Raw genomic sequence first — 25750 nt, 5'->3', positions numbered from 1 at the left:
TCCTTCCTCAAGAAAACTCTCATAAAGCTCTCTCTCTCTTTCAAAGCTCCATCTTTCTATCTATCTCTTACTCTGTATAGCTTCTATCAATATACCAAATGGGTGATAGCCAATACTCGTTTTCTCTTACCACATTTAGGTATGATCTCTTTCCCGTCTTTTTTTTTTTGAAGTCAAATCCTGCTTCTTCTTCTTCTTCTTCCTTTTCGTTTTCATATTTGATTTTGACTTATATGTTTTGTGTTTCTTTGTACCGTGAAAACAGTCCATCTGGGAAGCTTGTTCAGATCGAGCATGCCCTAACAGCCGTTGGATCAGGCCAGACCTCGCTAGGGATCAAAGGTTATAAATTCAAACTCAATTAAAGAGTAATGCTTTGTATTTGGCATATCATTTCTTCTGTTTTGTAATATAAGGTTAGGTTTTGGTTTCAGCTGCAAATGGTGTTGTTATTGCAACAGAGAAGAAACTGCCTTCGATTCTTGTCGATGAATCATCTGTGAGTGTGCATTTCTACCATTCTCTGAAGAGTTACATTATGAAATCAATGACAATTGACCTTAAACATGGATAATGATGTTAATAGTTAATTCCTTACTTGGTCACGGCATTCTTTTTTCCTTCTTTAAAATTTCTTATTGCTTCTTTGCAGGTTCAAAAGATTCAGCTGTTAACTCCCAACATTGTGTTGTTTATAGGTTCCAACTGTGCTACTCTAGCCATTTAACTCATCTGTTTCCGGACATGATTCCTGTCTGTTTGTGAATTCCTATCCCAAGCGTCTACTTACTGGAATCTATTATTAATTAATTACCCTTTGCTGTCTTTCTTCTGTGCAGTGGTATGGGTCCTGATTTTCGAGTTCTCATTCGTAAAAGTAGAAAGCAGGCAGAGCAGTATCACAGTTTGTACAAGGTACATCATTGTTCTCTTTGAGTATTTTACACCTCAAAATGAACAAGTTTTCTTTGTTATTTAGTTACCGTTTTGGTGATATCGAATTTAACTATGACCTCTAATCTTCATCAACAACGTGAAATTTGTTACTTAATTATATGCTTGGTGTTGTACCCAGCACAGCAGAGATGCTGTTGAAGTTCATATTATGGCAGTTCGTCTTTGTTCCTCTAATTTATTTATTTATTTATTTTACCATTTATCTTATTTTTTTCTGGAGCATTATCATTCATTCCCCAATTGATCATTTGGGTTTTGGATGAAGTGTTTTTTCTTATCCGACAACTCACTCTAGCTGTTTCATTTTTTGACCCTATTTTTTTTGTCTGGATTGTATAATGCAGGAACCTATTCCCTGTTACACAACTCGTAAGGGAGACAGCAGCTGTTATGCAAGAGTTCACTCAGTCTGGGTAGATAAAAAACTATTCTGATATGTTCATAACATGAAATGATATTTTCAGTTGCACTAATCAACTCTCGCATGAAGACTTGTCATTTCAAGTTACCACTAGTGTGACCCTATTGTATATGCTCGTTTTTGTTTTTCCTTTCGTCATGTATTTGCTCATTCATGCTGTTAATAATTTGGTATCGTGATTTACTTATTTCATTCTCACAGTGGTGTTCGGCCTTTTGGAGTATCACTGCTAGTTGCCGGGTTTGATGATAAAGGTCCACAACTATATCAGGTATTCAGTATCTCTTTCATTTGGTATTATGATAATATTATCTGGGGGGATGGCCAATCAAATTTGATCTACTTGTTTGCTTGGGAAACCATCTGGAGTTCCTAAACTATATCAATTTCTGTGCAGGTTTTTTAACTTAATTTTCCTTTTCCCTTGCTCATTTCTTATTTTGACCCTTTTTAGGTGGATCCATCTGGCTCATATTTCTCGTGGAAAGCTTCAGCCATGGGGAAAAACGTGTCAAATGCTAAGGCTTTTCTTGAGAAGAGGCGAGTCTTAATCCATTGTGAAATTGCCTCTATGCTTCCATGTAGTTATTCTATTGTAAATACTTGAAGCTTTACTAAAGCCATCACATTTTTCTAATGCTTACTTCATTTTGTGGCATGAGACAAAATTTAAAATGAATTACATCTCAAATTAGATAGGCATGGATTTTTTGGTTGATCAGCAGTTGAAAAAACCCTTTATTTGGCAAGTTAAAGCCTGGATGACCTATGTTTATAAAAGCAGTATGAGTAAACACCCTTTGGATTATTTCTCCTTTTGAATAGGTATACAGATGATATGGAGCTTGATGATGCTGTCCACACTGCAATACTCACTCTGAAAGAAGGGTAAGCATTAGAGATTATATTCCGTACACGAAGTTCATTTTTCTTATATTTCACATTTGGCTAGAACAAGCTAGCACACGTTTTTTATGTTGGAACCTGTCTTTCTGCTAACATAGGATTAATGGAAGCCATCTTCTTGTATCTGTTGCAGGTTTGAAGGACAGATTTCGGGCAAAAACATTGAAATTGGCATTATTGGTGCTGACAAAAATTCAGGCAAGTTATTGGCGCCTCTGCCTTTCCTATGTGCTATTAAATGATGAGATGTCAGATTTTCTTTAACCGGTTTCCAGCATTATTATCAAAAGGGAAAAAAAATAAAGGGGGATGATTATAGTGTTTGGTAGTCAAAGTTGTGTTTAACAAATAGTCTTTCTTCACTAGTATGTTTTACTTCCATCTCGTATCTAGAATGTAACCGTCTACATTCTGTCCAATGAAATTTGACAGGATAATTTTAATACTATTAGAATGTGAAAGCATATGGATGAGACAATGGCTGATGTATGTGTGCTTGCTTCGTTGCAGGGTACTTACGCCTGAAGAAATTGACGACTACTTGCGTGAAGTAGAGTAACTAGGAAGGACTCGAGTCGAACTATTGTTAATCATGCAAGTTATGTTCTGGGCAAGAAATCTGGACATTTCCTTGTTTTGTTGGAACAAATGCCTTACCAATAGGGAAATCATATCCTGTTTTTATTTGGGAATTCATATTTGTAAAACATAATGCCATCGATGTAATCTCAGAAACAAGTTATTTTCAAGAAACCTTTGGTTCGGAAATTTCTTCTCATCAATTCTTGCTCTTTTTTATTTTTCACATTCTAGTATTCATGCAAGCCTCACTCTGAATGAAACCGACGTGAAAAAAAAAGTAAGATTCAATCTAAAAACATCAATAGTAAGTAAAAAGATTTGCCGTTAACATGGTTTGGTGGTTCCAATCTAGAAAGGTTTGCAACCTACAGAGAAAACTTTACATCCAGGTTCATCTATCAACTCCTGAATAAACTTGAAAAGTGCAGAGATAGTAAAACTATCGAGATTCTCAAGCTTGAACTTCAATCGACTTGATGCTTCTTCTTCATTTCTTGAACTTCCACTTGTGAGCAGATCTAGGACCAGTCACAATACCTTCATAGTATCGAGATTCAAGCTTCTTCCTATTCCATGCCTTGATAAAGTCTGAAAACATCTTGTGTGCGGACTCTGATGAAAGTTCTGAGAAAAAAACGTCTTTTTCTTCCTTCAACCAGGTAGCAAACTCATTGTTCTTGGAGAAGTAATCATCTTCGGTCAGCTCTTGTATCTCTTTCTGTATCATCAATATGAGAATCCAAACATCACCAATCAAAATAGTATTTCAACCATAAAATAAGTTAAAATCATCAACAGAAGCCACAAAAGGAATCATAGATTAGAAGAGTAGGCATATATCCTTGGCTGCTTCAGAGAATCATTTTCACCAGTCAAGAGCAGTTGAGCAAATAAAGAGAATAAAGACGGCTAATATGAAAATCGCGTAGAAGTAATAATAAAGACTGGAATTCACTGCATATAAATACACATTAGAACACAAAATACAGAGTAGAAAGGACTCACCGTAGATGATCACCGTTTTCAAGCTTACTTTTGTGCTTATCCTTTGATTTCATCTCTGAGCAATAAAAAAATGTGTTTATGCAGGAAAAAAAATTCCAGAAAGAATGTATTTCTCAGTAGAGTATGTAAATACAAAGCAACAAATTTGAACAAATGAAATAGTACATGAACATGGTTGAAGTAAATCACCAAAAACCATCTGGCTTGTTTATTCAAAACACATACTCAGATAACAGGCAGATAAAATGAGTGGTCAAAACCCAATGTGCCTCTCAAAGCAAATAAAAAAAATCGATTACCTATGCATCTAGTCACTTAGCCTACTAATGTCCGCAGAAGACAGGAAAACCATCAATAACCATGTGTAGAATATAGAAAGATTCAACACAGTATATTGAGCTTTAATTTTGTATTGTTCATGATAGCCCCAACTTCAACCCACCTAGTGATTGGCAAATTAAGATCTCAAGCAGAGATTCTATTTTATGAAAGTATGCTATATCATTTTTCACAATGAAGATTTCACCAAACCATTATGTTTTGTAGAAGAAGTAATTGATAGCATTGAAAACTTCCTTTCTAACAGCAGTAAGTCAACTAATGTTAGCCATGATTCACGACTCAAGAGTTATGACATCAAATAGAACAGACAAACCTCAAATATACTAGCATCAAATTACGAACCATCAAAGCATTTCAAAACAAGATTAGTTTAGGTCCGAAATAAACAGTATATTAGCTATGAACATGTAACAATTTTAAAAGGAGTAAAAGGTAGTACTTTTATCAGAACGGTGCTTGTGAGATTTGTCGTCACTCCTTTTACTCTTACTTTTCTCTTCATCCCCTCTTCTCTGCTTCTTTCTTCTTCCATCATCTGTTCGTTAACATTCACAAATCCATAACATCAATTGATTGAAAAAGGAACAACGTCGACAACGATGACAATTGACAACTGATTAGATTAGCAAAGATATTCTCGGGAACCAAACAGAAAGGACAGATACCTTCAGAGTCGGAAGAAGAAATGGGAACCTCTCTTCTTGGTCTTCTTCTCCTTGATCTTCCTATCGCTTCCCATGTTTCGTTCCAAGTGATGAAAATAATACACCTTCATTCCTACTTCAGAGCGAGTAAATTTCGAATTTAGTCCCAAACATATACTTAGTTTCTGATTTCCCCTCAAACTTCTATTGGTTGTCACTTTACTTCTAAAATTAGGGATCTATGAGAATTTAAGTGGTCAATTACAAAACTTTCCAAAGCTATTTCTGTTTGACTTTGTGTTGGCTGCTCCATTCTTCCATCTCCCCCAATTCTCAAACCTAGCTTTCGCTGGTTCAACACAGTAGTCTCTTCATGGCTCTTCATGTAACCAGACCTAAACATGGCTCCATGTCGAAACAATCCGTTATTCGGCTCTTCTCCACCACGCCGCAAGATCCAAATTCCGAAAATGGAGACTCTGATCGGAAACAACCTCAATTTTCATTCTCTTCGCGATTAAATGACATCAAAGGCAGCCTCAAACAATCATCATCCAACCCTAATCCCAATTTCAGTAACAAGAACCCTTCTTATGAAAGACGTCTACAAGAATCTGTCCAATTACAGCCGACGAACTTCCCCAACACCATCTGCCTCCCAACAGAGCTTTTCGTTTCGAGAGCTTTATAACCGGGACCTCAATGCCAAGTCCAAAGAAGGAGCTGAGTCCTCCGCCACCACCATTACGCCGCCGTCTGGTTTCGGTAAATCTCCGTACGATTCTATTAGAGGGAGTTTACGAGGAATGGGCTCCAATACTCCGTCGCAAGAGAATAGAGGAGGTTTATTTTCACTGTCTGCTTTCAAAAATACTTTGAAGGCGAAGCCACAGAGTCCTGTGATCGGAGAGTCAAAGGGGGTTTGCCTTCCTCTGTGTTTGGAAAGGAGTTGAGGAAGCAGGAAGCAGTTCAAGGAGACGACAAGAGAAATAATGGAGATGAGATGAAGACGGACTTTGTAAGAATCTATACATTCTCTGATTTGGGGGCAAAGCTCCGTGAATTGCGCCCAGAGAATGAGACGAAGGTTGAAGGGAAAGGAGAGGAGGGAGAGTGGTCTTGGCTGGAAGAGTTGAATACGAGGCTGGCAAAGTTGAGGAGGGTTGAGGAGGAAGGATCAAATTTTGGAGGAATTGGAATTTCATTTAAGGACTTGAGGGATAGTTTAGTTAAGATGCAGATGTCTGATAATGAGAAAGCCAGGACGAATGCAGGTGAAATCGTCTAACTTTAGTTTTGTGCTTTTGTTTCTAATGAAGGATGCATCATTGTGTTTCATATTTCATGAGTATAAAATTTTCGTGATAAACCTTTTGTTTGTGGCTTTAAAAACAATTTTTTTTGCATGAATGAAACTCTTATGAAAATTCTGCTTTTTTTTTTTTTTTATTTATTTTCTTGTTCCAGGGCAGAAGATCGATTTTTTGAATCCGACTCAAACCTTTATGAAGCTCCCCCCACAGGAACATCTAGTCGATAAGGTGAGCTCAGGTTTATTACCTAATTAGGTTAGGCTTAGGTGTGATCTGCCTTCACCTTTTTCCATAAGGTTGAAAGTGTTGGTTTTTTTTTTTTCATTTTGTAGGTTTATACTCCATTAAGAATTAACTGTATAGTTACTTATGTATTTTTTTCCTTGCAGTACTTCCACCCAGATAACATGTCATCAGCGGAAAAGATGAAACTCCGTCTACAAAAAGATAGAGAGGAATTTAAGATGTCCGAATCAGATTGTGGGTCAGCACGCGTTCAAGGTAATGGGGAAAAACCCCCTTCTTTTCTGAATGGACACTTCTTTGTCATTTCTTATGTCCAATAGTCGTAAAGACTGAAGAGTTTTAAACCAGCCTGTGGCAAAAATTTAGCTGCTACATATTTCTTCTACCCTGTTTTACTGGAAAGAAGCATTAAAAAATGTCATTCTGATTTTTCTGATTTAGATAAGTAATGATAATCATGCCTCGCTTTGTTATTGTTCTGCAGTGGCACAACTTACAACCAAGATCAATCATCTAGCTACTGCATTGCACAAAAAGGTGAATAAGCTAACTATCTGAAGCCTAAACCAATCATGTTCCAATTGAACATTTACCATTTTTTGATTATTCTCAATGGAGAATGTTTTTCTTTTTCTTACCAATACTGTCTAAAATTTTGAATAATTTGGTCGTGTGAACAATGGGGTGAATGCTTTTTTTGATCTCCGTTGCAGGATAAACATTCTCGGAAGGGTCTGCAAGAAATGGTGGTGAAGAGGAAGAAATTATTGAAGTACCTTCGAAGAACAGACTGGGATTCATACTGTTTTGTTCTTTCTAGACTTGGTCTTCGTGACAACCCAGATTACAAGCATTAGACGCTTTGCTCGAACTGTATCTCATCTGGTTGACCAATTTGCCTTTGTACCAATTTTGTAGGAAAATGAAATTGAAGTCATTGCTAGATTCATTTCAATTCTTTTCTGTTGTCCGTGATATTGTTGCTTATGAGCGACTCTGAATCTGTAGTGATGACTATTGGGTATTTGGATTTGGATGTTCTTTGGGCTGAAGTTTAATGGCCAGAAAAATAACATAAATAAGGAAATTAATTATAGTCCTCTTAAATTAGGTCTATTTGGTTCAAAAGTTTAGCATTTTACAGATTTTGGGCCATTATCATTTTATCCAGTCTACAGTCTCTGGAACTAAGCCTATAATTCAGAATGCTCTAAATAAGCCTACAACTCGGTGACCTATCAACATGCTCTAAATAAGCCTACAACTCGGTGACCTATTAACAAGCTTACAACTCGTAATTATGTTGACTCTCAATAAGCCTACAACTCGACAAAAGAATCTCAATAAGCCTACAACTCGACAAAATAATTCCTCAACATATATTAGCAGGTCGATGTTGATCAAGTCCAGTTTTGAACTGATGCAGGTTTTTTTGTTAGGAATTATAAAAAAAAAAAAAAAAGGTTTTTTTTGTTAGGAAGAAGGAAAAGCGCTAGAGAAGGGGAAAAAAAAAAGTGGGACCCACTTCCATTTTTCAAAAAATGAAAATGCCAGATGTTATGGAAAATGAACTCATACTTGTCATCCAAGAAACTTCGCCTCCTTTACTTTTTTTTTTGTTCCATTTGTTTTAGGCCCAAAAAATTCAATATAAAAAAGAAAAAAAAAATCAATATATTTATTTATGTCTATAAATCAAATAAAATTAAATTTTTTTTTCATGAATCATGACCCTATCTTGGCTGCCATTGAAATAAATGTGTGGTCTCAAAATATAAATATTTCCTAATTTTAGGCGGAAAACTTCATTATATATGAGACGTGAAATATTTACTTATACTACTTCCATATCTATTTGATGGGATGTATAATTAATTAGATGGCATCTATAATTAATTAAATGTATGAAAGATATTTTTATTGAGAAAAGAATTTCTCTAACTTTTCCAAATAATTGAGCAAAACATGTATCGTTTCAAAAATATTTCTATTGTAAAAAATACACGTATAATATTTAACAATTATACACCCCATCCAAATTTAAAAACTTTTGGAATGGGGAGTATTAGACAACAACATGGATTCGGTGTGGTGCGCGCATCTCAAACTCTAAGGCTGTCGAACAAAAGATAATTAATGCATATTAATAAGTAGTTCCAAATTTATACGTGAATGTTTTTGTCCTCCTCCAAAATACTCATTACATAAAAAAAAAAAAAAAAAAAGTCATTTTGACTTGATATAATAGTGCTGCTACGTAATAAAAGATAGTATGATGTGTACAATCACTATGATTTTAGTTTCTTTTAATATCCTAATTTTGAGGGATAAATTTTTATTCGAAAAATTGTCGGTTGTAGGTACAGTCTAATTCGGCTATTTAACTAGTTACTTAATAAAATTATTGCTTTTTATATATAAAATAATAATACTACATACATTCATCCTGGAATATACTTCTTCCGTCTCAAAATAGATGTAAATTTTTTAATATAAATTATATGTAAAATTTGCATCTATTTTAAGACGGAAATAGTAATTTATTTGAGCGGATGAAAATTGAAGTCAAACGAAGGGAAAGTGAGGTATGGCTTGAAGAGGGTGCAACACTTTTGTATAACCGAGTCCTAATAGGTGGACACGGTTTACTATTCCCGAAAATCGTATATCCGGAATTGCTAATCATAATTAATTAACGTTTGACCCGTATTCTTTATACCCGATAATGATTAATTAAGGCTTGTCCCGGTACCGCCTAATTAATTACATCAACTTCACACTTTGTCTCGTATTCTTTGTATCCGGGAATGATTAATTAAGGTTTGTCCCGTATTTACCGTATCCGAGACTGATTAATCATGTAATTAAGTTAATTGTTCCGAAAACGTCATTTTCGAAAAGTGTATATTTGATAAAAAAAATAAAATTCATTTTATGGTTTAGGTATTAGGGTTGATATATACAATTATAAAATCATAGCAATCACTCATATCTAGTAAGCTGACGTCACCATTGGAAGCTTCCAATCGAACCACAATAGGTTAGCCAAAACGTATTCGGCTCCCAAACTAGCATATACAACTCCCGGACAAATCCTCCGTCCGAATCCAAACGGACAAAACCTAGAGTCGCTCCCTCTAAGATCGACTTCCCTGTTAACATCATTATCATCTTTCCGGGAAGAATTCTTCAGGATTTTCCCATAACGAAGGATCTCTTTGGATTGCCCAATTGTTGATCACGACTCTCGTCCCTGCCGGAATATAATATCCACGGAGAGTTGTTTCCTTTGCCGTTTCACGAGGTAGCATTACTGGAGGATGCATTCTTAGTGTTTCCTTGATTACGTACTTTATGTACTTCATTTTTCCGACATCTTCCTCGTTTACTTCTTGTTTGTCTCCTACAACTGTCCGGATCTCGTCTTGAGCTTTCTTCAGTGCGTTAGGATTTTTCATTAGCTCTGCCAGCGCGTATTCCATTACCGTTGCTGAAGTTTTCGTTCCTGCTATGAACATGCCCTGTGTTTACAAAAAAATGACCAAATTAGACCTATATATACAATAATATCAACAAGATATTGGGTGCATCGATATGTATATTGCACCTTAGGAAAGGTTATGGAGCTTATCTTTCGATGATACTTGTTAGGAGGGATTGACTAAGAAAATTATCGAGATTGGTCTGAACGGAAAAAAAAATCTCTTAAAAATAAAATACCATACCAGTAGAATGGCTTTGATGTTTTCATTAGTGAGAGGAAATTCTGCAGAGGTATCTTGTTGAAGTTTGAGAAGAATGTCCACAAAATCAACTTTGTCGTCATCAGACTTTTCGCAAATCCTATGTTGTTCAATCACTTGGTCTAGGAAATCCTGCAAGCCTTTACATGTAGCCAATAAGCTAGAGTTGAATCCTGTCAAGACATCCATCCATCGCATACCAGGAAACAGATATTCGAAACAAAACGCTCCGACAAGTCGTAAAGCCTTCCTCGCTAAACTCGCGAAACTCTCTTTATTATCTCCTGCCTCTCGTAAACCTGACCGAGAGTCGACCTCGAAATCATATTGCCTGATGTTTTGAGGAATATCTCCGTCATATTAACCGGAGCATGATCATCGGAACATGATAAATGGCGAATTTGTCTTATTATTTTAGCCATTTCTTCAGCCCTCATGGAATGAAACGCTTGGACCCTTTTCTGACCTAAGAGTTCATTCAGACAAATCTTCTTCATGTATCTCCAATACTCGTTGCATCGGCTAAACGCTACGTCGATACAATCGTATACTAAAACCTTGACAACTCTTGTTTGAGGCCTATTCGAGAAAACAACGTCTTGGCTCTTCTTGATCTCCTCGGCTATCCCCACACTCGAAACTACTAGCATTGGAGAATTTCCAAAGTAGAAGAACATCATAGGACCATATTTTTTGGAAAGTGCATGAAAGACTCGGTGGAGGGGTTGTTTGATCTGATGGAGATTTCCGATTATTGGCAGTTCCGGTGGGTGTGGAGGCAGATTGAGATTTTGATCAGGTCCATTGAACCTGAACAAGTATAAAATCGAGATGAACAAGAATGTAACAGAAATCATCATGGCTAAAGTAAAAAGATCCATGATGAATTCCTCTACCTCTTGCCTTTTGCAATACAAGAGACAATTTTACAATGTTGCTGAGACGTCACAAGGCCAGCATTCTATGATCATCCGATGTTAAAGCAATTATTGAGCAACCCATTTTCCCAACTACCTACACGCAAATCTCAAGACTAGTAATATTATTAAGACTGTGTATGAATAAAGAAGTTCATTTACGTTCAGATTCATTGGACATTTTAAAAGACATAAGAATAAGTGTGGAGAGAAACAGAGATAATTTTCTTTATTGTTCGATAATGGAATTACAGATATATTAAGAAATACTACCTCCGTCCCTAATTAATCGTCACGTTTCCTGTAAAATTTGTAAAGAAAACATGATAGTTAATTAAGGATGTATATCGTTAGATCCTCTGGTCAACAAAAATCATCTCTAGACTACTTAATAAGAAAGAAGAAAAGCAAAAGTCAAATCCTAGTACATTCGGCCATAAAGGTTTATATGTAATAATGTCCAAGATCACATTCGCACAAGACGCAGCTATACAAAAGAGTAAAAATGGTATCCCAATTCTTAAAATTAATTATGATTCACCTAATTGAATAATAAAACTGATTTGACAGCATATTAAGGGAATAGTTTTCTATACACTGTTTCTACAGAAGCAAAGTCAATGTCAAAACCATAAGTTTGGCCTCCATACTGCACATAAAGGAATTCTTTTGGTGATGAAGGCAAAGGCAAAATTTGAGAGAACTCAGGAAAGTCAGACGAGGGGGGTAAAGGAACGTCTCTCTTTTTCGACGAGTAATAAACATCAGTTATCAGAAGCCAAACAAGATCAGAATCCATAGATGCAAGTCCACGAAGGGCATTGATAGATGCGTCTCGAAGTTTGACAACGCCGCTACAAGCTATTCCCACCACAAGTCCACTTACCTTCTTGAGGACTACTTCTAATGCCGAAGCACTCCTTGGATTTCGAGACAGGTCAGCAATCATGTTAAGCACAGAAATTTGGACTTTGATGCTTGTAGCTTCGGCTAGAGAATCGTCGGAAAAGACAGGACTACTCCTGTAAGGAAGGCGTAAAGGGGTATTTTCATCTTTTTTGCTGGTGGGCTTCCTCTGAAATGGCGATGTGCTTAGAAGTCTCCAGAAATGGGGACCGTCAGTTTGGAAACGACGCGAAAAGAAATCGCCTCCACAGATTTGGACTACACTGCTTATTCCACTTAAACATCGTCTAATAGCCTGTTGAAAATTTTCAGTCATTAGATAAAATGCATGAATTTGGTAACTGCCTATAAAAGTAGTTGCTTACCATGGGGTCTTTGTTTTGAATACATATGACCAAAAAGGGCCATATTTTATTCATCGCGGGTAGCAATCTGTTCTCTTCAGCACTATCATCAGCAGCATCCATGGAATCTTTCAGCTCATACAGAAAACATGAAAGAAGCAACTCTTCAATTTTTTCCTTAGTTTTCGTCTCAAGCTTATAAGCTTCTTCAACTTTGGCTAGGGTTGCAATGCCGTCCTTTAACGAAAAGGAAAAATATCAGTTATACAACGATGAAAATGCAAAAACTGCCACTATTATGTAAAGACAATTAAAAATAAATAAAAAATCCATAGACTTTACCTCAATAATATCTAGGGCTAGCAGGCTCAATGCTTGCTTTTCTGAGGCTAGTAAAGGGGTTGCGGCAATCAAACATGAACCAGCAATTGACCCAATTATTCTTCTATATCTTTTCGATTCATTCAACTTGAACAAAATATTTTCCCATTGTTCCGTGTCTGTTAGTAAACCATGACAACAATCAATATATCAGAACATGATTTTGTAAAGCTGAAAATAAAATCAAAACCTACCTGAGGTTGCATCATCTTTCAGATTAGATATTTCAGATTCAACATGTCTCAAGTAACATTCGCTTTGTTCTGGTAGCAACAAAGCCTCACGCTTGGAAGCCTTTGCAATTTCTGCCACAGCCTAAAGTTCAAATGATACAATAAAGCTCAGTGGACAGATGGTTGCTGGTGTATTGTAATAAATTGGTGGAAGTAATAGGTATAACCTTCAAAAAGGGAAGAGTTAAATCAGGGTGCTGGTGTCTGCCAAGAATTTCAAGTTCTTCTGAAACAGAACGCATCTGCAAGATTTAACATAAACTATTGTCTCAAGTCAAGCTTACTAATAAACATGTCATAGTGGAAGGAACAGAAGAACAGAACTAATGCAGAGATCATAGTCGTCAGATTTCAAATAAGGGAACCAGTCCTATTTTTTTTGTGACGTGAAATTGGGATCGAGAAAAAAAGAAAAGAGGAAATAGAGGGAGGTGATACCGGTTCCTCCAGCAGAGGTAATATTCTATTAACAACTCCTATATAGGAAAGCAAGGCAGCAAGCACATTCGGCACATGGGGGTTGAGATCCAAATTTCGCAACTGTCGACAGACAGAATCAATAACATAGTCTACATTTTCCAAAACCAGGTGCCCAACCTACAAATATAAATACCAGACCATGCAAAAAATTAAGAGTAAATCGATTTCCAGAAAAAAAAATTATCAATGAGAATTTGAAATAAACTTTGCTTCACAAACTCACCGTTGGATAACCAGATGCTGCCGCTAGAACATGCAAAACAGTATCAGCGGCACTTCTAACTTGGTAGCTTGAACAGATAAGATTCTCGAGCAAAAGGTAAAGACATGAATGAAGAAATCCACTGGATGCAAATTCTTTCCCAAGGCAAAGGGCAAACACACCTATTCCCTCAAGGATAACCTGTTATAGACAAGCAAAGTTCCATTCAGTTTATCAGTATCTATGAAGAAGGATATATTGCTCAGTTCAAAGACATTATGCGATTTTAGGAAGGGAAGTTTGCATTTCCTGGTGTAGCATAGCAACGTCGTGGAAAAAGTGCTGAGGGGGATCTTCAACTTCACCAGCAGAGTGTAGAAGAGGGGATGTGCGATCCACAGGGAGCTCCCAAACTTCAGGAGATACATATTCATGTAATATTTTACCAATGCAATCGATGGCATGACTCTTTGCACCTTTTTCTTGTGGGATTCTCCAAATATATTTTTTAACCATCGAATTGTAAACATTCCTGAGAAGGTATCAACTGCTTGATCTGACATACCAATATCATCTCAGTAAGAATGCATACTGCGGTGCTCGCCTGTGCAGCAATTGACCTGAGCCAATCCGGTTATACCATTGCTGCCAACTCTCTCCGTTGTAATCCTTTGCTCGAATCTCAAAGACTAGTTTGCGCAAGTAACCCAACGGAATATCAGCAATAACTGACATATGACTTTCACTTTTGTAATCTACAAACAGGCAAGAAAGCTGTGTTAGAACAGATGGCATAAAACAGTCAAATTTAAGTGACGAGTTTAAGAGAAAAAAGATAACCTGCCAGTAGAGATAAACCTACTAGTCTAAGAACTCCTGAAAGGGCCTGGTATAGTTTCTGACTACAACAAATGTAAACCAAGGGGGCAGCCTAGGAAGTTCATAATCCTTCACAATCTCATATTGGTGATTATCATCTTTTCCGGGAAACTTTTGGCCTTTGATATATCAGATGGAGGCGCTTTTATAACATCTTGGCATTCACTGATAATAAGAGAACGACCTTTGAGCTCAGCAACAGATTTAAGGTATCCTACAGAGGATGTCCTCGCTAACATAAGCTTCTCCAGAGAGCCAGTAAATGCCGAATTCAGACTAAGACAGACAGAAAACACATCCAAAAATCTGGCCGCTGTTACCTACAGAGCAATGAAATACTATTGGTAACATCACATAATGAAAGCAAGAACAATACTAGGGATGGGAGGTAGGCACGTACAGGTGATCGAAGGTGATCCACCATAAACTGAGGACCAGAAAAGTATATGACTACAAGTAATTGTTGAGTATGCGAGAGTGCAAATAATTCATCACTTCCCAGCACTACCTTTGGAAGCTTCTTGATGAGCCTTCATAAAAACAAGTTGAGATCTTTTAGAAGGAAAAAAAATTAAAGCACATCATTGCAGCAAGGTTGTAAGGATATACACACAGACGGCAAACCTGCTAAATATTTCGGCTAGATCATTTTCTACACGACTTTTCTCATTTGATGAGAACAAATATTCAAGAAACTGCTGTGCAGCAGTGGAAACATCTTCAGAATCATCGATTACCAAGACACATAAGCACTCCTGCAAGTAGCAGTGAAGAACCGTAAGAACCATTAGAGAGAGAGAGAGAGATAGATGAACAGGCTAATGGACATCCCTAAACTTCATTTCATATCTTTCCAGGGGTATATGAACGAAGATTCTTCATGCAAAGAAATGGAAAGTAATGGCATGCCTGAAAGAAAATTATGAATGCTTTTTATACTCCCTCCATTTCAAAATAGTTGATGTTTTCAGTTTCAATGGCATGTGTAATTAATAGATGCAATGAGGGTAATTTTTTAAAACAAAATATTTCTTAAGTTATGCATGTTGTTTTGCTCAATTAGGGGAAGCTTGAGCTCTTTTTGTCTTCACAAAAATATCCTTGATGTACCTATTTAATTACACATGCCATTGAAACTCAAAACACCAACTATTTTGAAATGGAGGTAGTAGCTATCAACAACAATTTCTACTTTCTGAGAGGGGAAAAAAATAACATTATTTCTAAATTCTACCCTCTATTGTCAGCTTTTCATTTACCACTTCCAGTTTTGATACCCGCCATTAAAATGCATAAATACAGTACTGATTTTCAGCTTACCAAAAGCATAAGTCTGCTCTCTTGCAGCATTTGGCTGCATCTCGACAACAATCCTTTTATGGCAGACAGGAGGCTGCTTCTTACCTTTAGTGCTGGATGAACACAAATCTGACAAACAAGTTTATATCAGCAGACAAAATAAAGACCTCACAAAAACAGTGGAATAGTTGTAGTCCAAAACGTAAATACCCCTACAAGTTATAATGAAAACCAAAGAAGAAAAAGGGCATACATGTGGAAAAGCCGCAAGCAATAACTTATTCACATGTGCTGAAGTTTTCTCAATCCATTCTCCTGTACGATCCACATGTAGCGATCCTTTTTTCCCTCCCAAACTGATATTCTTCTGTGTGTATTCTGATTGTTCACTGCCCATCTTTGCCACTTGAGCACCGGCATCTACTGTCTCAATTTCACGAGAAGGGTGAGCTTTAATGGGCAGGGTTACGAAGTTCCTCCAGAAATGAATGTGTGGATTTATACACTTTTGTATCAAAGCTACCAAAATTTCTTCCGGGCATGTCAATGCTAGGTAAATTAGCATCATCAGAGAGGACTATCATAATATATTCAGCCAGGCCTTTAATTGCTTGTGCAGCAGCTTCACTACTTCCCGCAGCCCCACTAATCATTGTTTTTGAGACATGCAAAACTTTGCCAAATTGACTAACAACACCAGGTAAGAAGAAGGCCAATGCATCAGCAGTACCAACCTGCAAAAAGAATCAACAGAACAAAAATAAACTATTTTTTACATGGTAAGGTGCTCTTGCAAACAAAAAAGACACAAACTGGTTAATGAGCAAGTGACTATGTGTACAAGCAAGAAGCACAATGTAGACCAGCATCAATATACTAGACAATTAGACATGTTTTCCAATGACCAACATGAGCTAAATAAAACAGGATATAAAATAGTTTTCGACTCCTGGGTGCAAATATAAAGGAGTCCTAAAAGGATTATAACAGCACGCCTAGTCTACAACATTAATAATGATCATTCATTACAAGGGGCTAAGCGAGAACTATTCATCTACCAAACATTGTAATACTCATCTCAACGAGGATTTGCACGGAGCTGAGTCACAATAACCTTGAACCAAACACCAAATCAGTTTTACTAGTATTACCTTTGCCACAAGCACCCGGAGTGTGATAAATGCTTCAGCACGAAGCTTTGCACTGCCCCGCTGTCCAAGTGAAGCCTCAGTATCTGCAGCCTTTAAAAAAAAAAACCATTACCGCACTATATAAATTAAATGAAGAGAACCATAGGATAGTTTGAGATCAAAATTCAGTCAGAAAAAACGAAGTAGAAAAGTACTTTGAGAAGGAGGGATAGCCAGTGCCCAACAGCAGCTGAAGCATTTTGTGACTGCAAAAAGGCCAGCAGACACTCTTTCCCTTGTGAATCAAATTTTGTATGCAGAGTAAGTGAAGTATGCAAATCTCCACTCTCTGAGAGCGCTGGCGAGCCAGAACCTTTTTTACATGAACAAGACTGATCCGAACAAGGAAGCAAACTCAAAAGCAAGGCCTTGAAACATTTTATTGCACTCAGGCGAAACTCCTCTGAAGCTTCAGATGGAGAAAGCAAGGCTGCATAAGTCAATTTCTTCAGCACCACGACCATCTGTAGAAGCAAAGGATAACACATTTTTACGAAATAACTTCAGGAAATAGTGTGAGATGAACATTTGAATTGTCTAAATCTTGCAACAAGATTTCATTCAGAAGAACAATGAGCTGACGTTTGACTCAGATGTTTCGACACAGATCATCTGAAATGCATAACTTCAAAATGTAGTGATGAGTATGACTAGCTGCGGCTTATTGTCAGTTCTGCAACAACAACCTCTTATTAAATATCCATTACTTAATCACTTCAGATAACATATCCAATTAACTACTTCAAGAAGAGCTCTGGACTCTATATGTACAGTGCTACACGTGCAATATTAAGTTGAAGTCAAAATCACCTGATCAACTGATCCTAAACAACACTTCGTCAGAAGCTCCTCCAAACATTCCATCACACCTTCGGCCACTCTATCACTAACTTTACGAGGCAGGGTATCCTCAGTCGAACTTTTCATTTTCGAATCCTCTTTATGCCGTGATCTACTGTTAACTGCAGCATCCAACACCAGAAGCAAAGGAAACAAACAGTAGCTGAAACAAACATCGAAAAAAGACGCAAACGTCAACATTCTATGTGCATTTGAACTTACATATCGTAACAAACAAACCAGAAATTTGAATATAACTGAAGTAAAAACAAAAGATGTGAGAGGCTTACTCGAAGAAAGGCTGCAAAGCATGGGAAGATGAAGAGCGGAGAAGCTGAAGCAAGGAAACATTCGCAGAGGAGTCACTCCTGTTAGGATTTTGTATGAATTCTAAAAGCTCTAAGCAGTATGTTTTTAGCTGCGAGAATAATAAGCTGTTGCTTTCTTCAATGAAAGCACCAAATAGATTATCTTCTTCCATCTAAAGAAACCGCCTGAGATGAATTCCAGCAGCTATGCGTCGTCGTCCTCTCTCAGATTCGCGCCATGGAATGGAATACAAACAGAAGCTCAATCATCTTTCCCTCTTTTTTGTTTCTCGATAAATTAGTTGGACATGAACTTTCATTTCAGTTCTTGTTGGTTTTACCCGACAAATCACGACCCGAACCGGTAAAGTGCAAATGGTTTAAAAAACCCAACTTGTTTACCTATTGGGCCAAACTTATCCGAACCAAAAATCATGGTCTTGGAGTTTTTGGGTTGGGCCATGGTTTCATGCCCTTTTATATACAGTCTTATGGGAAAGGATGGTGGAAAGACCAAATTGTACATTCTCTTTTTCTATTGTTGATGAAAGAGGATCCCACCCGTTGTAAAGAAAAAACTCCTGGAGCAATGTGAAAAAGAATTCAAGGCGTTTCTATAGTTTTCTTTATACTGTTGAAGCAAGTTTATCATGGACCAAAAGTGAAAAGTGATAACAGTATGATGGAAGTTCTCGCAGAGCCTACACTCTGAAACTAAGGAATTGAAGCGATCGGTCATTTCAAAACGTAAAAGCGCTCGATCCTAAATCAGTAATGATAAACAAATTCATCCAAAACAAGACTTAATAGAACTCATCAGACATACTGCTTACGGTTTGACAGATCTTGGATGAGTTCAAAAATCATCTTTCATCCTAATTTCTCGATAGATTTTAATTTTTAACTACCTTACTGAGGCCTACAGGATGCATTTAGCTTTCCACCTTTCCCCTAGATTTTCCTTTTAAAAGTAAGATTTTTTTTTATTCTTTTTAAAAGTAAGATTTGATTGTTTACTTACTAGCATTTGTTTTTAGGAGCAATAGGATTGCGAGCTTTAAGTGCATGGGCATCTATTAATAGCTCTTGTTCTTGATTACATGAAATCACAAAAAAATAAAAACTTATTGCTTAAAACCTTCAATCTTAGAATTATTAATATCATTAACAATGGCACTGGAAATAAATTCAGTTTCACCGGTGAACTCCGATGTTGTTCGCCGAACAGCAAACTTTCCACCTCCTCTTTGGGGTGATCGCTTTGCTTCATTTTCTGTTGATAGAAAAGTACGTATATATGAATTAAATATATAGCAATATTCATTTAAATACATGTTTTCGAAAACTATAAATATAGTTTTTTTTTTTTTTTAAGTATCGACTGCGAATTTCATTTACTTTTCTGAATCGGCAATGTCATACAAAGAAGATTTCGTAATTGGTTAACGATGAGAATTTCTTTTTTTTTTTAATACAGGTGATGGGAAGGTATGATGAAGATATTAAAACGCTGAAAGTGACGGTGAAGAAGTTGTTAATGGCTTCCACAAACGAGCCATTGAAAAATGTTGGCCTCATTGACGTACTATGTTCTCTTGGAGTCTCGTATCACTTTGAAAGTGAAATTGCACAACAACTAGCCAGTGCTTTTGATTCCCTCACGAGTCTCGTCGATGCTCTTGGCTTTGATCTCTATGGTGTTGCGAATTTGTTTCGACTGTTTAGGGAACATGGTCACATAATGCCTTGTGGTATGCAGTCTCATCATTTGCAAAATACTATATATGTCTTTAATATATGGCGCTTTATCTTTTTAGATTCATTTAAAATTGGATAAACGTCATTTGTTTTGAAGATGGATGGAGTATTTTTAAGACTAATGTTTGCTTTTTCAGATGTGTTCGAAAAATTTAGGGATAGTGATGGAAAATTCAAAGAAGCTCTGATCGGAGATGCCAAGGGGATGTTGAGTTTATATGAAGCATGTCAACTAGCAATGAATGGAGAACAAATACTTGATGATGCCCTTACTTTTACAAAATCTCGCTTGGAGTCCTTAAGTACGGCCACCGATCAATCGAGTCCTCATTTGGCAAAACTTATAAGGAGTGCCCTTCATCGGCCGCTCAACAAATGCATTCCCAGGCTAGCTGCTAGGCAGTTCATCTCTTTTTACGAACAAGACGAGTCCAAGAACGATACTTTGCTCAAATTTGCCAAGATAGATTTCAATCGGCTGCAGCTTTTGTATCAAGAGGAGTTATACCAACTTACCAAGTAATCGAAACTTGTGTCTCAAGTTATCTCTCCTTAGCTAATTAGGATTTAGGAGTAATAGTTTTCTTACATGATTAGTTATAGGAACCATTTATATACTTTATATTTTTCCTAATCCATATTTATTTATATATATGTGCTTTAATTTGCTTGAAATTCAGGTGGTACAGAAACTTAGACATCTCTGCAAACCTTACTTACGCGAGAGATAGAATTGTGGAGGTTTACTTTTGCTGGGCATTTGCAGTTTACTTTGAACCTCAATTCTCAAAAGCTCGGATGATAGTCTCTAAAGCTGTAGAGGTGATGTCAATTATAGATGACACTTACGACGTATATGGCACCATCGAAGAGCTTCGGATTTTTACCGACGCAATTCAAAGGTTAATTTGTATATTTTGTACTATATATATAGAGGGATGGGTTTAATTAAATTCTTAATTAAGCTAACTTAAATATTTTTTGCTGAATTTTCCTATTTTAGGATGAACTTGGATGTGGTTGATGAGCTGCCAGAATACATGAAATGTGTTTATCAAACTCTGTTAAATTTGTTTGATGAATGGGACGATGAGTTGACTAAGGAAGGACTTTCTTATAACACCTCCTATACAAGAGATTCGGTACGTCCTTTAAGATAATGTTTTTGAAATAAACTATTTCATGAACTAATTTGATAGAGTTAATTGATATAATATTGTAGTTTAAAGAACTGGTTAGGGCATACCATGTTGAGGCTGAATGGTGCAACAAAGGGTATGTGCCCGGAGTGGAGGAATATATGAGCAATGCGTTGACATCGAGCTGCTATACAGCCATAGCAATGTGTTGTTTTATCGGGATGGGAGAGCTCGCCGGGAATGAGGCATTTGAATGGGTTAAAGCTCTGCCTAAAATGCAAGTCGCTAATCAGGAAATTTGTCGTCTCATCAATGATACGGTGTCTCATGAAGTAATTGCTAACTAAGTTTCAAATAAAATTCATTTCGCCTTCAAATAGATGACACATTTTTTATTTATAGATACACCAACTTTCAATAAAACTTAAGAGTTTAAACGTATCTATTTGAAGCTAGACAAATATAGTAACTTTAAATAAATTTGCCAATTTACGACATAGTGATATTTAAATTAAACAATTGAATGAATTAATGTAGGCTGAGCAGAAGAGAGGACATGTTGCTTCATTTATCGAATGCTACATGAAGCAATATAATGTGAGTGAGAAGGAGGCCGTCGAAGCTAGCAATAAGAGGGTCGACTGTGCTTGGAAAAGCTTAAATGACGACTTCATGAATCAAACAAGTCATATGTCGATGGCCGTCCTAATGCGAATCGTCAACCTTGCTCGGTCCGTGGAGGTTGGTTACAGGTATGATGATGGATACACCAACCCAGAAGAGTCTTTGAAGTTTCATATCGACTCTTTGCTTATTCAGCCCATACCTATGTGAAAATGTCACCGATCGAATAGATATATATATATGTGTGTGTACTAAAATGTGTGTTTGATAGTGTGCTCTGAGTTTAGCTAGCTTCAATTACGTTATAAGCTACTATAAATAAGACTATAACGTTAATGTACTCAGCATTATGTTATAAGCTAGGTGATATATTGTATAGTTTTCTGTATCATTTAAGTGTGTAATCTTTTTAAATTGAAACTGGATCCAATCAATCTATATATTGTTTGCTTAAACAAACTTGCATATGCATATAGGTGCATAGAAGCTTATACCAATTGGAATTGCAAAAATTAAGACAGAATTTCTGTAACTAAAAACAAGAGGGTCAAATTTGACATTACGTGACTTGACCCCAATCCTTCTTATTGGAATGAATTGATAGAGTGATTAGTCAATTTAGGAGGGTAAAGTAAGAGGGAATGGCCAATTGGTGAATTTTTTTAGTGTATTTTTTATTTTTATTTTCGATATTCGTATTATTTTTATGTTTTAGTTTTATATATAAAAGTTTGCTTCAAAGTAAAAATCGCCGATAGAAGTGAAAAATACCAACTTTTATTTTTTTCATGACATTGATTATATGGTGATGAATGATGATTTATTAGAGTTGATTTGATCTTGCATGAAAATAATGCAAAGACAAAAGTTTTAAAGAACATGTTGTACAATAATACCATGACAGTGAACCTGCAACTTCAAAAAAGAAGAAGGAAATAATCGGTTCTTCAAAGTTTAACTTTAGAAAATGTAATTATCAAAAAAAAAAAAAACTTTAGAATATCATATGTATAACATCAAAAATTGTATCTAAAAACTGGGCCGAAATCTGAAGTGGAAACAAAGCTGCATATATGCTTGGATAATTAATCATAATGCCAGTTGGGCTGGGCCATCAGAAAAATTTAGGCGCACACGAAACAAAATATATATAGTATTTAACATATTCCATATATTTCATAATTAAAATATTCCCACAGTTTTTTTCCGCTTTGAGATGCCTAATAAAATAATCTATTTATTTAAAGTTTATTTTTTAAAAAAATGATTTTCGAAAGAAGAAATATCTTTATCATTGAGTCATATTCTGGTTGGACAATTCTCACAGTTTTTAACCAACATTTTTAGCCACAAGAAGTAAAGGACACTCTTCAATGCCCTACAGTTACAATTATGTAAGAGTCATCCTAGTCATTTTGTCAATGAGCACCTACAATACAAGTAACGTCAATTTTGCATTGACAATATATCAAATTTTCAAAGACTTAGTCGTATGAATCTAGTGATCATGAGATATTGATCAATGTGTGCGTGTGGACTATTTTCATTACCCAATGTCTACATGTCATAAATAGTTGTTAGTTCAGGGCACTACAGAAAACAACTACAAAGACCGACTTCGACGTGTTAATTGCGTAACTTACTCCAAACATCCTCCAAAAATTTGTACGTATTAATCGTAGCGCATTCATGCAGCACGGCTGATGTTATATATGTGTAGTACTGTATCTCCGTTACGATCAAGTACTATGTAATGTTAGGCTATCACAAATGGAAAGAAAGAAATTTTATTTTCTAAACTAATCCATCGAACAATTGTGAATTGCCATGTTCAACTAGGATTTCAACAGTATGAACAACAATATCATACGAAAAAGGAAACAAAGTTAGTGGGGAATGTTACCTACCCACTTAGAATATTTCAATCATATATACTATAAACTATCTATCTAGTCACATTTTGTGCAGTACATAAGTAATATATTTTTCATATGTATCATCAGCAGCAGCACAGCAAGTCATTAACTAAGCATTTCAAAAGAAATTGAATTGTGACGCAGTTAACTTTGACTTGCTATTCTCGGTTTCCTAGCTTAAAGACTTTGAATGGATCATTTATTTTTGTTCCCAACCACTAATTAAGAAAATAAAATTATCTGACTTTAATTCTAGTTTACAAACAGTATATATAGTATGATTGGGTTACTAATATTTTTATTCCCATGAGAAATGTAGGTTTATCGATATTTTATTTTTTGAAAGGAAATTATCTTATTTTTTAGACTTCATCTAATATTTAATTATCTAATAAATTAATCTCTCCGCAGCCTTAGCCTAGCAAGAATTTCTAATTGTCAAAAAAAAATGTCAAAAAAAGGCAAGAATTTCTAAAGTAAATTAAATCAGATGAATTTAAATAATTAAATGCAAATTTCTACTTAAAAATTTGAGTATATTTTGAGATAGTATAGTATATGTTAAGAAGACTAATCAAATTATGTGTGTCAACATCTATTTGGTAGTGTAAGATATTCTTCCAGAGTTTTTTGTAGCCTCTAATTATATTTTGCTTATTTATATTCACATGTTATGTTATTTTGCATTTCCGGATATTATTAAATGTTGAAGAAAAAAATATTGAAAATGGTGCTTTGAGTTCATATTTGAGATGGGAAAACTAACCGATCGCGAATCAAAATAATATACGTGGCAGATATAGTTAAATATGAATTTTTAAATTTATTTATTTTAAGATTATGTTTAGTTCACGTTATTTAAAAATTTAAAAATAAAATATTATTAAAGTATTTTAATTTTTTTTATATACATAAATTTCTTTTTTTTTTTGAAGAGTTTATATACATAAATTTCGTATCTCTATTATTATATTTTTTAATGGATTTGTGAATTTTAAAAGGTAATCTTCAAAAGCGATTTGAATGTAAAGATTTTTATCAAGACCAAACAGCTCCTGTATAAAAAATTTCAGATTTAACTATACAAATCTGTGGGCCGGCTCATTGGACGAAAATTCTGTAACTTCAAAAATTAATAATTTAAATATATATCATATAAAAAATTATATAATAATTATTTTTATTAAATATTATTAAATCTATATAAAATATTATATCAAAAAAATTATATTAACTTTATATCAGCTATAATTATTTTGATTTTATTTTAAAATCTACAATCTCATTAAATTTAAAATATATTTTGTTTTCAAAAATAATAAATATAACAAAAGATAAAAATTATATGTCAAGATTTGATTTCATAATAAAATTTATAATTGCATCTAATCAATTTTTTTTTCTATTATTTGAAAATAATATATAACGTTTTAATTAAGAATAGAAAGAAAAAAATAATCGATTTTTATGAAAAATAATAGTTTCATGAAAAATTAAAAAAAAATATATATTATAATTTAATTAAAAATAATTTTTTAAATAATATGTCCATTTGAATAGAAAAAAAGAAAATATGTCCATTTTAATTAGGAATAGGAGAAACGAATATATGAATTTTATTAGAAATAATTTTTTAAATAATAGATAGGAATTAAGAATACAATTATTATATTAGAAAAAAAAATAATTGGTAAAATTTTATTAGGAATTCATTATTGTGTTTTAATTTTCTAATTAAAATAGGAAAAAATAATATTATTAACTTAAAATTGTAATTTAAAATCTAATTAAACCTAATGTTCAAAAATACATACATGTGTCAAATTACTATTCGTTAATAAAACGTCATACATCTAAGATTTGCCAATAAAATTTATAATTGAATTTACATATTAAAATAAATTTAAATTTTAAAATCTTACTATTATCTATAAAAAATTTACCACATATCTTTTTTTCTTGTGGTTGGTTAACCTCCTACATGAGGCAAATTTTTACCATTTGGGATTACCATACGTTAAATTCTGCAGTGCTAAAGTAATTACTGATGCGTTTGATTACGCCTAGCTTGATGATATTTTTCGACGACTATATACGAAAACGATTGAGCCTTCATTGAAGGTCAAATTAATGAGGGACACAATCTCCACTTCAAATTTGTCAAAGTCAAAGTAA

The 25750-nt window shown here is 35.0% G+C and overlaps 3 protein-coding genes and 2 pseudogenes across 3 annotated transcripts; 3 read left to right on the top strand and 2 right to left on the bottom strand.

The window, feature by feature from the left end:
* The first annotated feature begins 98 nt into the window (after positions 1–98).
* On the top strand, positions 99–2843 carry LOC139882930 (proteasome subunit alpha type-2-A-like; annotated as a pseudogene).
* Positions 2844–5378: 2535 nt separating this feature from the next.
* Positions 5379–7273, top strand: LOC139882924 (uncharacterized). The gene is made up of 6 exons (XM_071867171.1): positions 5379–5622; positions 5739–6120; positions 6317–6398; positions 6560–6671; positions 6901–6953; positions 7130–7273. The coding sequence occupies exons 1-6, from the start codon at positions 5379–5381 to the stop codon at positions 7271–7273; spliced, it is 1017 nt and encodes a 338-aa protein (XP_071723272.1).
* Positions 7274–9408: 2135 nt separating this feature from the next.
* LOC139882923 (phenylacetaldehyde oxime monooxygenase CYP71AN24-like) lies at positions 9409–11250 on the bottom strand (annotated as a pseudogene).
* A 400-nt stretch (positions 11251–11650) lies between these two features.
* Positions 11651–18311, bottom strand: LOC139882922 (uncharacterized). Its single transcript, XM_071867170.1, is given in 23 exon segments — positions 11651–12277; positions 12348–12563; positions 12669–12832; positions 12917–13022; positions 13108–13182; positions 13379–13537; positions 13644–13791; positions 13924–14146; positions 14149–14190; positions 14193–14231; positions 14234–14377; positions 14463–14528; positions 14531–14575; positions 14578–14821; positions 14902–15031; positions 15126–15256; positions 15822–15929; positions 16054–16223; positions 16270–16534; positions 16952–17041; positions 17146–17454; positions 17801–17993; positions 18121–18311. Coding segments are annotated over 23 exon segments (3885 nt in total).
* A 997-nt stretch (positions 18312–19308) lies between these two features.
* On the top strand, positions 19309–21869 carry LOC139882921 (probable terpene synthase 6). Its single transcript, XM_071867169.1, has 7 exons — positions 19309–19425; positions 19616–19889; positions 20034–20415; positions 20577–20798; positions 20900–21038; positions 21119–21367; positions 21573–21869. The coding sequence occupies exons 1-7, from the start codon at positions 19309–19311 to the stop codon at positions 21867–21869; spliced, it is 1680 nt and encodes a 559-aa protein (XP_071723270.1).
* Positions 21870–25750: the final 3881 nt, after the last annotated feature.

This window comes from Rutidosis leptorrhynchoides, unplaced genomic scaffold (assembly GCF_046630445.1).
Source record: "Rutidosis leptorrhynchoides isolate AG116_Rl617_1_P2 unplaced genomic scaffold, CSIRO_AGI_Rlap_v1 contig326, whole genome shotgun sequence".
Classification (NCBI taxonomy): Eukaryota; Viridiplantae; Streptophyta; class Magnoliopsida; order Asterales; family Asteraceae; genus Rutidosis; species Rutidosis leptorrhynchoides.
This window is presented reverse-complemented; position numbering and strand designations above follow the sequence as displayed.

What these genes read in the sequence shown, in the direction of transcription:
- LOC139882924 (XM_071867171.1), top strand. Translation starts at nt 5,379, where the DNA reads ATGACATCAAAGGCAGCCTCAAACAATCATCATCCAACCCTAATCCCA. An exon ending in AGGAACATCTAGTCGATAAG is followed by an intron (nt 6,399 to 6,559) that starts GTGAGCTCAGGT and finishes TTTTCCTTGCAG; the next exon opens with TACTTCCACCCAGATAACAT. An exon ending in TGGGTCAGCACGCGTTCAAG is followed by an intron (nt 6,672 to 6,900) that starts GTAATGGGGAAA and finishes ATTGTTCTGCAG; the next exon opens with TGGCACAACTTACAACCAAG.
- LOC139882921 (XM_071867169.1), top strand. Translation starts at nt 19,309, where the DNA reads ATGGCACTGGAAATAAATTCAGTTTCACCGGTGAACTCCGATGTTGTT. An exon ending in GAGTTATACCAACTTACCAA is followed by an intron (nt 20,416 to 20,576) that starts GTAATCGAAACT and finishes CTTGAAATTCAG; the next exon opens with GTGGTACAGAAACTTAGACA. An exon ending in TTTACCGACGCAATTCAAAG is followed by an intron (nt 20,799 to 20,899) that starts GTTAATTTGTAT and finishes TTCCTATTTTAG; the next exon opens with GATGAACTTGGATGTGGTTG.